This window comes from Arachis hypogaea, chromosome 13, assembly GCF_003086295.3.
Source record: "Arachis hypogaea cultivar Tifrunner chromosome 13, arahy.Tifrunner.gnm2.J5K5, whole genome shotgun sequence".
NCBI classification, from domain to species: domain Eukaryota; kingdom Viridiplantae; phylum Streptophyta; class Magnoliopsida; order Fabales; family Fabaceae; genus Arachis; species Arachis hypogaea.
The window spans coordinates 39,437,974-39,453,049 of NC_092048.1; the positions used below are offsets into that span (position 1 = coordinate 39,437,974).

General features: G+C 31.8%; 1 protein-coding gene and 1 long non-coding RNA gene across 2 annotated transcripts; one reads left to right on the top strand and one right to left on the bottom strand.

Moving 5' to 3' along the window:
- The first annotated feature begins 3,512 nt into the window (after positions 1-3,512).
- On the top strand, positions 3,513-5,579 carry LOC112738157 (transcription factor MYB62). Its single transcript, XM_025788481.3, has 4 exons — positions 3,513-3,617; positions 4,081-4,291; positions 4,620-4,749; positions 4,849-5,579. The coding sequence occupies exons 2-4, from the start codon at positions 4,138-4,140 to the stop codon at positions 5,438-5,440; spliced, it is 876 nt and encodes a 291-aa protein (XP_025644266.1). The 5' UTR covers positions 3,513-3,617; positions 4,081-4,137; the 3' UTR covers positions 5,441-5,579.
- A 2,525-nt stretch (positions 5,580-8,104) lies between these two features.
- On the bottom strand, positions 8,105-13,331 carry LOC140177942 (uncharacterized). Its single transcript, XR_011869644.1, has 2 exons — positions 13,192-13,331; positions 8,105-8,289 (listed from the first exon to the last, which is right to left on the bottom strand). It is a non-coding gene; the product is annotated as an uncharacterized lncRNA (long non-coding RNA).
- Between the last annotated feature and the right edge of the window lie 1,745 nt (positions 13,332-15,076).

Genomic DNA, 15,076 nt, shown 5'->3' on the forward strand with positions numbered 1-15,076 from the left:
ATGATCCCTCATCCGTTGCTTTCGCCATTTGCGTGATTTCGACCCCCATATCGTTGTTGGAACTGGCGGGTATGTCTCTTTCCCCGTTTGCCTTGCCACCAAGTTAAAAGGGATAAAGCTTGTGATACATGAACAGAACTCTGCTCCTAGTTTGGCCAACTCTGTTTTTGCCCTGTTTGGTGTTTGCTGATGCCATCTTTGTTTCTTTCAACTCAACTGCTGGGTTCTGTTGAAGGTGGCACTGGCGGTTGTGGATGAGATCTAGAAAAATTTTAGCTGTGGCAAAGGGTTAGGGATTAGGATAGGTTAGGTTAGGTTAAGAAGGGTAATTTGGAGGTTTTAGATGGTATTTTAGTGTTTGGATAATTTTGTCCTAAGAAACTCATCTCTCGTAGGTACAATTTTAATTTTGGTTTCTTTGTGGGTAGATTTGTCAATATTTAAAATTTGTATGGATAGAAATAGGAGTTTACTCAAAAAAATTTATAAAATCAAACTATTTTTATAAAAAAAATTATAGAAGACAAAAATTTTCGTCAGTTAAAAAAACTAAGGTTTTTACTTTTTATAGATAAGAAAAATCAAATAATAAATTTTGTAATTATTATTTTCATATGAAAAAATTTAATTTTTAGTTATATTTTAATTTTAATTTTAATTTTAATTATAATTAAAAAAATAGAGAATGTTATGTTGCATAATTTAATTATAAATTTTGTACTTAATTATTAATAATGATATATAAAAGAAAATATTATATTGCATATTTTACTTATAAATTTTGTAATTAATTATTAATAATAATATATAAAAAAAGATAGAGTGAATAAAAAAAATAATTTTAATAAAAAAATTTAATTTCAATTAGTAATATATAATAGAGGACTGACTATCCTTCAATATATTTACAATTATGTTGTGAGTAATTATCACCTATATAGGATTTTTTAAAATAAATATTTTATTTATTGGTATAAGTAATTTAGACATAATTTTTATTTTTGTGTTTTATTGTTTATCTTGTTTACTGTATAAACGAATTAATTATGAATATATCTCATTTAAAATTTTAAACAAATAAAATATTTATAATTAATTCGTAAATGAGATAAATAATAAAACATAAAAATATAAATCATATCCAAATTATTTATACCGATAAATAAAACATTTAAAATGTTTATTTAAAAAAAATCTCACCTATATATGCTCCTCTAATTGCATCATGGAGGCACTTACTCAAGAAAGAAAATAAATGCAAAAGGCATGCTATTTATGAAATTTATGGGTAAGATTAGGGTTGGAAGTGAGGCGAGCTGAGTTGAGTTAGATCAAGCTTAAGCTCGACTCACGAAAATTAAGTTTGGCTCGCGATTTGACTCATTAACAATCGAACCTATTTTGTAAGTTCAAGCTCGACTCAACAAAAGCTCATGAACTGGCTGGAGCTCACGAACTAACTCAAATAATAGGAATATAATATATAATTCTATATTAATAAATTATAACATATATATATATATATATATATATATATATATATATATATATTTAAAAAATTTTAAAAAAAGATAAATTTTATATATTGTCTATCTATCAATTATAAATTTTTTATTTATGTTCTACATCAAAATTATATATAAAAGATTACTATAAAATTTTAAATAATTAAATATATATATATATATATATATATATATATATATTAAATTATTAATACGTATATCTTATATGCATTTAATCTATATTTTTAATATTATACATATAATCGAGCCAGCTCACGAGTTCAGCTTATCGAACTATTAATGAGTCGAGCTCGAGTTGACTCATGAGTTGGCTTGACTCATTTTCAGCCTTAGCTAAGATTAACTCATTTTATTACGAGAAATATTTAATTTATATACATATTAAAATTGTACTACCACACTCATTAAAAATAAAAATGAATAAGAGAGACTTGCATTGCATGTCTTTGTATCTCTCCACACTTACAATATGTATGGGAGCAAATCCTTTTATTACTGCATATGAAATTGCTGTGTTTTCAATAGCAAAAGGAGTCGTAAATGTAACTTTGTATTTAGTTAGAATTTTAGTAGGTAGATAATAACTTTTGTGAATAACGTGAATAAAAAAAATTTTAAAATTAGTCCATTAAAATAAAAATATACTACATTTTAAATTATTTACCTAAATTTTAATATTAAGATAATAATCTGCACACCTAATAAATTAAATATTCAATATATTCATTATTTATATTGTTTAGTATTTTTATTGTCTTCCTATACTTTTCTATTTAGTTACAATGGCCAATGAAAAATTTAGCTAAAAATTTTTCACGAGGGGCAAGAAAATAAACAGATTGGAATGAAATTCTCGACTTACACGTGAATATACTTAATAATAAGTTCTAAATTTGACACCACAACTAAAACTTATCACAGCCAGCAAATGATATACAATTCAACTATCAAGTCTTGTCAACTTTAAATATTTTTGCCAATCAGTAATAGCTCAAAGGTATAGATTCTCCATATTCAATTAAGAAGTTGTGAGTTTAAGTCTCCTATCTTTTCAAATTTTTTGCCAATAAATAATAGCTCAAATCAATCCTCAGCTTAATGCGAATTAACCAACATATGCAGAAAAGTTTAATCAACCGACCCTTAATTATCCGCTTAATGCGGCCGTCTAAGTTTAAACGGTTAAAACTATACAGAAAATTATAAAAAATATATGATTGACTCATTTTTTTATGCATTTAATTAATCTTTTATTAAATTATAAAAAATATGTATCACATTTTATCTTACAATAAATATAAGTAGATAAAAAATGAGTCATTTATTATTAGGTAAAGACTCACCTATAATTATTTCCATACAAAATTGATAATTAAGATTTGTTAGATAATTTAAATATTTGATATATTTAACTAAATTATAATTTAATAATTTTTAATTATTAATTTTATATAAAAATATGTGTACGTAAATTTTTACCTTCTTTATTATTGAACATGTGCATAAACTTACAGCAATTGTATATATACCTTAAATTAAGGTCAAATATTGCAGCAGTGATAAATCGATGTAGACTTTTTTCTGATTGTGGAGTTGTTCTTGAGTTGAGTTGTGTCCAGAAGAACAAGCGGGAAGTTTTTGGACAAAAGGGAACCACGTAACTAAGGCTTAGTGATTAAGGCTATTCTTATGTAAAAGCAAACATCATGCGACAGAACAGAACCAATCAAAATAGAAAAGTGGTCCTAATTCTAAGATTCTTAGCAGGCTTTCCTTGCCGCCCCTTGTTATGCCAACACCCTTAATTGCACGTGTTGATTAAGGTCATTACTTTTTTTTTCTAATTTAAGTTATATATGCTCTAGTCAAGCACGTTTCTGTCACTGTTTACGAATATTACCTACAATGACTTGGACTAGCTAGTAATTCAATGCCTTAATCCACTGCAATGGATAAATAGATAAGTGTTACATCGAATATATATGGTTGGCTTAGGTTTTACAAAGAATAATAACCAGTTTTGGAAGAGCACCTGGTTCAAAGAAATTACCAACACAAAGAAGAATGATATGAATCTTTAGTGACAGAGAAGTAAGTAACGCTTATTTTCCTATTTTGGTTCCTAGTGCGAGTGTGTGTCTGACTGATGCCACATCAAACTAATAAAAGTAAACTGTCCCTTTTATGTTATTAATATTAAGATAGCATACCAAGAGCAATGAACCTATCCACTTTAGAGTTTGTCTTCAGTTTCTGCAGTGGTCGTGTGACTATGGAAGGTGAATGGAAGCTGTCGTATGGAATTTGTGGAAGCAGCAGCATTAGTAGCCTTTTTTTTTTTTAACTCTTTTAGAAAAGTAGTAAAGTAGTAGTATATATATATTATTCACTTTGACGTCAAACTCAAATGGGATACAGCATACATTTATACTATTACTATTACTATACCATATATGTATGTATGTACATATCTTGCGTACCCCAATTTGCTTTCTAACTCTTATTACTCGTGTCTTTTGTTGACCACTCTTTTTTTTTTTTTTTCTTTCTTAAGCCCTGCATAAGGTGTTATAATTAATACTGATTAAGAATCTCCCCCACCTTCATCACCATGATGTCTAGTTCAAAGAGTGTCAGTAGCAGTGGTAGTGAAGATGACAATGAAATTAGAAGAGGGCCTTGGACTCTTGAAGAGGATAATCTTCTCACACAATCCATTGCTAACCAAGGCGAAGGCCGTTGGAATTTACTTGCTAAATGTTCAGGTAAACCATTAACATGCCAAATCATATATTGTTATAGAAAGCTAAGAGATCAATACTATAGCATGTGTTGTCAAACAAGTTTAATATGAAGTTCATTAATAATGAGTTTTTGATGAGTTTGAATTTCGGATGTTTCTTCTAATTGTATTATGGATATTCTTGTTTTTAGGAGTTTCGGATGTTTTGTTTCTTATGTCGGATATTGACTGCAATATTGGCGATGTGTTGTTGGCCAGAACTTTCTCATTGTTAATATAAGATTGTGTGCCTTTTCATTTTAGTTTTCACCAATTTTTTATGCTAAGGATGGTTCTGTTTTATGAATCAGGATTAAAGAGAACAGGAAAAAGCTGCAGATTAAGGTGGCTGAATTATCTAAAGCCGGATGTAAAGAGAGGAAATTTAACACCACAGGAGCAGCTTTTGATTCTTGAACTTCACTCAAAGTGGGGGAACAGGTGCTTATTATAAAGGAACTATGTATCAATACACATATGTAATTAAGATATAGATTTTTATAATATTAATTGTGTTTAATTTTATGATTATGATTGCAGGTGGTCAAAGATTGCACAGCATTTACCGGGCAGGACAGACAATGAAATCAAGAACTACTGGAGAACCAAGATTCAGAAACAAGCAAGGCATTTGAAAATCGACACCGATAGCAGAGAGTTTGAAGAACTAGTGAGGCGTTTTTGGATTCCAAGATTGCTTCAGAAAGCAAGAGAATCGTCCTCTTCTTCAGCCCTGCCAATCCAAAACCAAGCAACTATGCCTGTTTCTCAGTATTCAGCAGCAGCAATAACACCACCACCTTGTGTGCACCCAACATGTCCAAATTATTTGGATCAACGACTTGAGCAACACAGCAATGGTTCATGCGTATCCTTCTCTGAACCAAAATTGCCTCAGTTATTGGGATACAACTCCAACCATTTTGGTAATGGCTTGGATACCGATGAATTTGGGACCTTCACATATGATTATGGCTACCATGTAAATAGCAATGGCTATGACAATGAGACCCTCAACATGGAATACCCTGTTGATGATTGCCAAATGGCAAGACACAATTGGGTGAATGATTTTGCATGTGACTTGTGGAACATGGATGAATGCTGCCAATTTAGTAACTTTAAAAAATAACATCTTTTTAGTTTATTATTATTATTATTATTTTGAATGACCCAAATACTATTTCCATAAAGGGTATGTACTGTATTATTAGATAATTAATTGTGGATTACTATTAGCTACCAAAGTAAAATAGAAATCTATTGTTTTATGGGTTTTGTTAATACGTATTCTAACAAGAAAATTTTAAGAGTATTATAAAAAAATATTTTACTAAAACTTATTAAAAAGGATAACTTTTTATATTTTTAATATATTGAATGTATCTGTTAATACTCGATAGTAGAAAGTATGTGATTTGCATTGAATTGCTTAGTTGGAAATTCAGTGCCAATAATGATTTCAGTGAGGACTTTCAAATACTTATGTTATAAAATTGAGATCATTATTTCATTTCACAATAGTATTAAAAATATATAATTAGACTACTAATACTTAAAGATAATTAAAGCATATGACAAGAGAAGTATATAATAAAAATATATAGTTTTTTGTATGTATGATCATATATTGGATTAATCAGAATTATAAAGTATTATATTAAAATTGGGTAAACTACTATTTATTCATGAAAGTTGAAAATGCTACACATTTAGTCATAGAAGAAGAAAATTATCATTGGTAACCAAGAAATATGATTCCACACAATAAAATTATCCACACACTAAAAAACTACCTAAAAATTTTAAATTACCCTTATTTTTATCAATACTACCATCACACCCCCTCTCCCTTTCTCTTTTCGCATTCTCTTTTTATTTTTTCCATTCCTTATTTTTCTCTTCGCCTCCCCCAACTCTACCGCAACGACCAAGAGACCCACAATCACCACCATTACACCTTCCCCTCTACTTCCAAAAGCCTCTGACGTCTTCCCACTCCCGATCTGCTTTGTCGAGAAGCAAATCCTATCTCTGCCTCCAAAAATCTTGAACTTGCTGGACTCCCTGAAGTACTATTGCACGATCTCTATCAGCCACAGCGACTTCAATTCACCAACCATCAACACTGTCGCGCGACCTCTATCAGTCACGACGAGCCGGCATTGCAGAGCGCGAGGACGCGATCTCTGACGAAGACTGGACTCCGTGGCTTCACAAGAAGATTATAGGAGAATTGTATTCACTGGTAGTTGTTGTCGCCAGAGAACTAGAGGGCGGAAAGTTTGCTAAGGACCATCACCTATGACTTCAACATCTAATTCTGCAATGGTACCCTTCATACCCTTCATCTCTTTTCTCATTTTCTGTTACCCCTTTATTATTGTTGCTATTGCTATTGTTGTTGTTAGAGAATGTGGAAAGAAACAGAGACGAAATGATGGAGTTGCACATTGTGGATTGAATTTGTGGCCTTGGATCTGTTTCTTCTGCGAAGAGAGAGAGAGAATGTGATGATGATAAGGGTAATTTGGAATTTTTAGTTGATTTTTTAGTATTTGGATAATTTTGTTGGGTAGAACCTATGTTTTATGGGTACAAATGGTAATTTTCTTCTTCCATGGGTAGATGTGTCTATGTTTTCAACTTTCGTAGATAGAAATATTAGTTTACTCTATTAAAATTATGTAAGACTAGTTACTTTTCGTGATCCTAAAGATACTTCTCCTCTTCTTCCGATCTTTCTCATCTTCTTCCTTCTCTTCTTCTTTATCATCATTTTCTTTTTCTTTTAATTTTACTTCTTTATCTTCTCTTTTTTATTTTACATTTTTATAATTCTTCTTGTTTCATATTCTCAATAAGAATCTGTGTCACGGTTAAAATATTCATGTGTCAAAATTAAAAAATTTGTTGTGTCATCGTTAAACATTTCAATGCTATTTTTCTGATAAATTAATTAAATTATGCACAATTCAACAGTATTCCTCCTTTTCTTCTTCATCATCTTGTTATTTTTTTTCTATATTTTTTTCTTCTTATTTTACCTTTTCATAATTCTTTTTGTTTCACTCTCTTAACAAGAATAAAAACAAGAAAAGGAGAAAAAATCAAACAAAAAAAGAAATAAAAAAGACTGCAATAACACTAGAAGGAGGAGAAGAAAGAGAAGAAATAAAAAAATACAGTAATATCAACAACAATAAAGGATAACGATGAGGTAGAAACATGCAAAAAAGAAGAAAAAATACGAAGAAGAAAACTAGCAGAAGGAGGAGGAGGACGAGAAGGAGAAAAAAAAAGTGCAACAATAGCAACAACAATAAAGAACGACAATGAGGTGAAAAGTACAAAAGAAGAGTACTATTGGACTTACCGGCGAAATAACAAAAATAATCCGATAAATTTGTTTTCATTGGATTTTGCATCAGATACAATCCATCGATATAAATCTCGCTGGTAATTGATTACCTGTGGATTTATTTTTTCGACTGTAATTTTCGTGGAGTCAGCATCGGAATATGATGTGAAGGTTACAAAATTATGATGCCAGTTATCGTCGAAAATTATCCGACGGTAAATTTGGCACCAGACATTGTGACTTTGCGTTGAGTTACTGTTGAAAAAATTCGACGGTGATTTTTTTTTATTTTTTTATTTTTTTATTAAACTGTAAGATCGTTACCATTGGATAATTCTAACGGTAAATTTGACAGTAGGTTTTTTTAATATATAATGGACCCCGATAGTTAATAATTGATAATCAACTCTCAATTAATAAAAAATAAAATAGTAATTTATCTGAAAATAATGATGTATATATGATGTGAAATATCAAATATACAAAATAAAAATACGAAGGATTAAAATGCTGCTAAATTAATCAAAATAAAGCGCTAATGATTATGGAGCCTGATAGTCATCGTTGTCATAATAAAAATAAGGCCTGTTCGTAACATGTGAACTTGTGGTCATCCCTATCTGAAACAATATAATTATATTACAATCTAATCGAAGTTTAATAAAAAAAATACATAAAATAAAATTAACGCTAGTATGTGTTATAATTATATAATTTTATTAAATAAAGTTTAAACATACAACAAATTAGTTATACTAAAAAAAATTAAACCAATTTAATTAAATTTAATTGATAAAAACACTTGAATATGTAATAGAACCGAATGATTATATAGATATTATTCTCTATTATATATCACAATAAAAGTGCCTATATAAGTAGATATTTTTCTCTATATTACTACAAATTAAATTTAATATTAACATGACAAACTTATTGAGAACTTTAATGTTATTAACTCACTGTAACATTACTTTGCTCTCTATTTTTATATATTATAATAGACAATCAATAATAAATAATAGATGTATAACATTTAAATAATGTCAAATTAAAAAAGTAAAATTATTTATCTTTTTTTAATGTCACTTATCTATACAAAAAAAACATCTTTCCATACTAAATCTTAAGAATGTATGTATAATTAGTTCATTATAACACTATTTTAATCTTTTCTTTTATATATTATAATAGATAATATAACAAATGAATTTCATAAAATAAAAATTATTCTTCAAATAGCATATAAAATATTAGAATTTAGATCCATAATATATGAAATCATCTTTTATAGTGTCATTTTTATATAATTAGATAGCATAATATTATAAAAATTATGAAATTAATGTTAAATTTATTATATGGATGTCATTTTCTGCTGTTTTTTATAGTTTTGCGAAATTTTTAATTAGGTCTTTGTACTTTTTTTTTTCAATTGAGTCATTGCACCAAGTTTTTTTAGGGCAATTTACGTTATTAAATTGTTTCACCCTCAATATTATGCAAATGCGTTGTTTCCAAATCCAATACGCAAATACATTGATTCACATATCTATATAAACCGCTACTGACAGTAGCGATTTACAGGTGTGCATAAACCGCTACAACCAGCCGCAGTTTACGTGTTAAAAGGGTAATACATAAACTGCTACAAGTAGCAGCGGTTTACGTGTGTGCGTGTATGAGGGTAAACCGCTATAGGCTATAGCAGTTTACGTGTAGTGTGCTGTCTATATAAACCGTGGTGGTAGCCGCGGATTATTCATTTAGAGGGGTTGTGAAGTTTTTTATAGAGAGGAAATTCTAGAGAGAGGTCAGAGTAAGTTGAGAGCGGGTCCGAGGTATCTCAGCGGCGACTTCCGGCAAGTTATCATGGCAGACAGGACCTTGTACCGACTGAACGGTGTTGCGCATATTGCCGGTTCTACTAGTGACGAGGTTAGTTAATAATTATTTTTTTCTAGGCTTTGCATATGTTAGTCAGAAAAATGGTATGTAAGGTAGACGAACTAGAATTTATAGATTATTCCCTCTAGTTTGAAATTAGGCTTCGCATGCTAGGATGTTAGTTTAATGGGTTTGGTTTAGTATTTTGAGTTTTTCTTGTTAAGTTATAAATATGACTACTTAGCTGAATTTCAAATCCCTTCAATGAATGTTATTCTACATGGTGTTGGTTTAGTTTAGGGAAAGGGACAGTTGACGTTAGTGAATTATTTTAGTTTGGTTAGTGTATTTGTATGATATGAAGTTTTTTAATTTTAAAGCTTTATAATATTTTTATATTTCTGACTGTTATTTATTCAAGTATGTGTGTTGTTATTTTTACTATCGTGATTAGGGAAATTTTTTTTTAGGAGAATTTGTTGATGGTTCATCATTTGTTGATGGTTTAAGATATTTGTATCCAGTTAGATAGGGGAATTTTTTTTATGGATAGGAGAATTTAATTAGACTTTGTATTTCTTTGCTGTTCTGTGCAGCCCACTAGGTGTATATACAGTGTGAGACGGCAACAGAATATGCCCATGCATGAAAGGATCATCCCGTATTTAGAGAGGATTGGATTGTACCATTTGGCCAGGCTAAACAGCCAATGGTTCTGGTTGGATGAGCCATTGGTTAGTGCGTTCGTTGAGAGGTGGCGTCCTGAGACGCACACGTTCCATATGCCTTTCGGAGAGTGCGCAGTGACATTACAAGACGTGGCATTTCAGCTAGGGCTGCCTGTGGATGGGGAGGCTGTGAGTGGTTGCCTTGGTGAGTTTGAGAAATACATGGAGGGTGGCCGACCAGCTTGGGAGTGGTTTGAGGACCTATTCGGTGAGCGGCCTCCACCGAATAAGGTCAAGCAGATGATAGTACACTTTACATGGTTCCACGAGAGGTTTAGGGTGCTACCACCAGATGCGAGCGAGGACACTGTCCGCATCTACGCACGAGCCTACATCATGATGCTGTTATCGACTCAGTTATTTGGGGACAAGAGTGCGAACCAGGTACATATACGGTGGTTGCCATTTGTGGCAAACCTTGATGACATGGGGAGGTATAGTTGGGGGTCGGCCGCTTTGGCATGGTTGTACCGATGCATGTGTCGGGTAGCGAACAGAAATGTGACTAACCTTGCGGGTCCGCTCCAGTTGCTACAGAGTTGGATATTCTGGCGGTTTTCGTCTTTGAGGCCGTCCGGGCTTGAGGTTTTCTCTTTCCCGCTGGCATCCAGGTATGGATTATGTTTTTTTAATGCTTAAAAATTTCATGGGCGGTTTTTTAAGTTTGTGTCTCATATGACTTAAATTTAGGTGGTCTGCCTACTTACCTCCTAACGATGGCAAGGAACAGAGGGTCATAAGGTATTGGCTTGCATTGGATCGATTGACCGCTTGTGATGTAAGTTTTATACCAGTTAGAGTTTCATTTTTGGTTTGCTCTCTAGTCGTGACTAGATATATACTTGTTGTGGTAATGTCTGATGAGTTCTGAATTTTCAAATTGTATGGGAGCCCTACTCCGCGCTTGATGTACTTGCTGTGGTCCATCCAGAGATATTTACAGAGGAGCATAGTCGCATATGGCGAGCGGTGACTACTTTGATATACTTTGCGGTCATCGAGTGGCATCAGGTTGACAGGGTTGTTCCACAGTTGGGTGGAGTACAGCATATCCCAGAGGATGCTTTGAACGTAGACTGGCTGCATGCTAAGGACGAGAGGGGAGGGGATAGGTGGTTCCCCCATTACTATCAGGTCTGGCATTTACACTGGGGGAACAGACTTGATGTAGTCATTTCCATTGAGCGAGTGGCAGATCCCGACCCCTCTGCTGATTACTTAGATTGGTGGTACCGCGAGGCTCAGCGGTTCCTTAGCCCAGGGGCAGCATTCGCGGATCCCAGAGGCACCCAGATACCTCCAGAGGCATTTCAGAGAGGATCGTCTCAGGTCCCACGCAGATCACAACTACCTGAAGAGAGGTGGGGAGGGTACTCTTGTGTTCCAGAACCGGAACCTCCATGGGTTGAACGTGTACTTCTTGGAATATCATCATCACTGTCCCCACCAATATTGACAGGCTCCTCATCCGAATCATCGTCACACAGTGCATTCTTAACTCGATCCGGTCCGGCATCACATTCGAAATCAGGCACAACAGAAGCAACATATGCATGAACAGCCCCAGCATGTTCGGGCTCAGGAATCAGAACTGCCGCTGCTACCACAGGCATCGATGTCGATGCACCACCGACTGTGGTCGACTGAGGATTCGGTGCCGATGCCCCAGAGCTATCCACACCATCTTCCAACTTCGCAAGCAGCTCAGGTATCCTCACCTCCGGAAAACTACGCCTGCAGTGAAACAAGACCTGCAGGTCTTCATCCGACCCGATCACGAAGGTCTCATATCTCACACCAGTTGACACAACGGCAATGAGAATCTTGTAAAATAACTTTTTTACCCACTTCGTCCCACAGGTACCGAACTTCCGTAATATGCTTAGCTTAATCTCTGCCAACGTATTCGACGATCGGATAAAAATACTAAGCGGTTCTCTATCTGTGAATTTTACACCATGCCTTTTACTCTTTTGAATTTTTCCAGAGCAGTGAACCAGAGCCACAAAACTATCCTCCCCCTCCATTTGTGAATAACACTCTACCTCTCCACATTTGGCCCCTCCATGGTTTATATAGGCAGCCCCATTCAGCCAACTGCACATAAACCGCTATAGCCTATAGCGGTTTACCCTCACACACGCACACACGTAAACCGCTGTTACTTGTAGCGGTTTATGTATTACCCTTTTAACACGTAAACCGCGGCTGGTTGTAGCGGTTTATATAGATATGTGAATCAATGCATTTGCGTATTGGATTTGGAAACAATGCATTTGCATAATATTGAAACTGAAACAATTTACTAACGTAAATTGCCCTTTTTTTTAATTGGGTTATGATACTTTTTTTTCTTTTTATTTGAGTCTCTGCACCAAATTTTTTTTTAGTTTGATCCTTATAAAATTAAGTCAATTACTGCTAAGAAGAATCCAATTAAAAAAAAAATTAGTGCAGGAAGTCAATTAAAAAAAATATATAAAAAAACCTAATTAAAAATTTCGCAAACTTATAAGTACTAACAGAGTAATTAAACCTATCGACAATGATAAATTTATAAAGAACGAATATCTTAGGTGTCATAAATTCATTATAGCATCATTTTAATCTACTATTTCGTACCAATTCAATCACTTTTTTAATTTGGAAGGGCTCAAAATCATTTTTTCATTTATTAGAAAATTCGTTTAATTTCACCACCTTAATACCCCAAAAAAGAATAAAAAAATCCATGATGAAATCAATTAGAAATACCTAAACCCTTCAAAAGTATTTCACAGAACATACCTCTCCATCAATACCACATAAAAAAGTGAAAAATTTATCACGTCAGAGTTTTATTTAAACTTAATTAAAAATATAGAGAAAATTTAAAAAATATTCGTAATAACTAATAACTTATACTACCTTGAGCAATATCCAATGCATTGTAATAACAATAGTAAATGACCTGAAAAAGCTCTGCGACATCTGCCTATACATAATGACAATTCATGCGAAGTCGCAAATCGATCACAAATAGTGTCATCACATTCAGCGAAGGCAAAACAGACAATTTCTCCAATAATCGATATTATTGCTACTACATATCTAACAATGTTTCTAGCCATTAATCTTCTCTTTTTAATCATGCAATGTATATATGTATGATAAACAAGGTTTTATATATAAGTTTAGAATATTCAATAACATTATTTTTCACTATATAATTTTAAAAGTAGGAATTTTTTTTATTTATTTAGTTTGCGTCTCCTCCTTATACTGAAGAGTTGTGAATTACTAATATAAACAAAAAAAAGTTTTATTATGGCAAAAAGTCGTCTTAATTTATTTTCTTTCTTTTAAAAAATTGTTTTTGCTGGATTGCCTCTTGATAACTTCAACAGATATTTGTTTAGAAAAATAGTCATTATTGTAAGTTGATATTGTGTATAAAGTTAAGGTTTAATTATGCTGTGGTTTTCATAATTTTGCAAAATTTTTAATTGAGTCTTTATATTTTTTTTAATTAAGTTCTTGCATTAAATATTTTTAATTGGATTTTTATATTTTTTTATTTGGATTTTTGCATCAATTTTTTTTTTAATTGAGTCCCTATATAATTAAACAAATTACTGTTAAGAGGGACCTAATTGAAAAAAAAAATTTGGTGCAGGAACTCAATTAAAAGGAAAAAAAAATATAGGAACCTAATTGAAAATTTTGCGAAACTATAAGGACCAACAGAATAATTAAACCTAAAGTTAAATATCAGTTATATGTTGGATATTTTATAAAAATAAATAATTTATGTACCTTCACTCATAATAATAAAATCTTTAATTCAATTTAGAGTTTTCAATTCTTGAATTACCAATCTAGATAGAATTAGAGTGTTTATTGTGATGATTAGAATTGAGAACTCAAACTATAAATTTTATAAACAGTCGTATTCTTTTCATTAAAGAATAAACTAATTGCCAATATAACTAATTAAGAATTACAATACTATATCCAAACTAATTTTGTTATAGACCACAAATAGAATAAATAGACAAGATTTGTGTAAGCAAAAGAAATGAAAGGCTAGATTCCAAAAATCTTCGAGACCAAAATTTAGCTCTTTTAGCAAAATAAGTTGGAAGAATAATAAAAAATTTTAATTTAATATGGGTACGTATTTTAAAGACGGTCTATTTTTTTGAAGGAGATTTTTAGAATGCAAAATGCTATAACAATGCATCTTGAGCTTGAAAAATTATAATTAAAGGAAGAAATTTTTTTTGTAGAAATGGGAGATGGAATGTGGATAGCGGATCAAAGTTTAATGTTTGGGATGATAATTGGGTAGTAGACGAAAGAAAAATTCAAAGATGAGAGGGAATAGAGTTAAATTATATTAGTGAACTTTTGAAGGAAGAGACGGGCAGGATATGAAGAAGATTAAAGGAATTTTTATTGATATTGTCAAAGAAAAAAATTTTAAGACTCCTACAAACATTTTGAGAAGAGAAGCTAGATTTATCTGACCATATAAAAAGAATGAAAACTATAGTGTTAGAATTGAATATCACATAACTAAGATGGAAAGCCAAAATAATAGATTAGAAGAAGTTTCATCAATTATGAATTTAAAAGAATTATGGAAGGAGATATGAAATTTCCAAACTCCTCAAAAGATTAAAAGCTTCATTTGGAGAGAAGTTTCATTCGGATTATTCTGAAAGTGGATAAGCATAGTCTACTCATGGCGGCCATGAAATGAAGTTTTCGGTCACAACATTCAGCACCCGTGAAGGAGATAATTAATTTA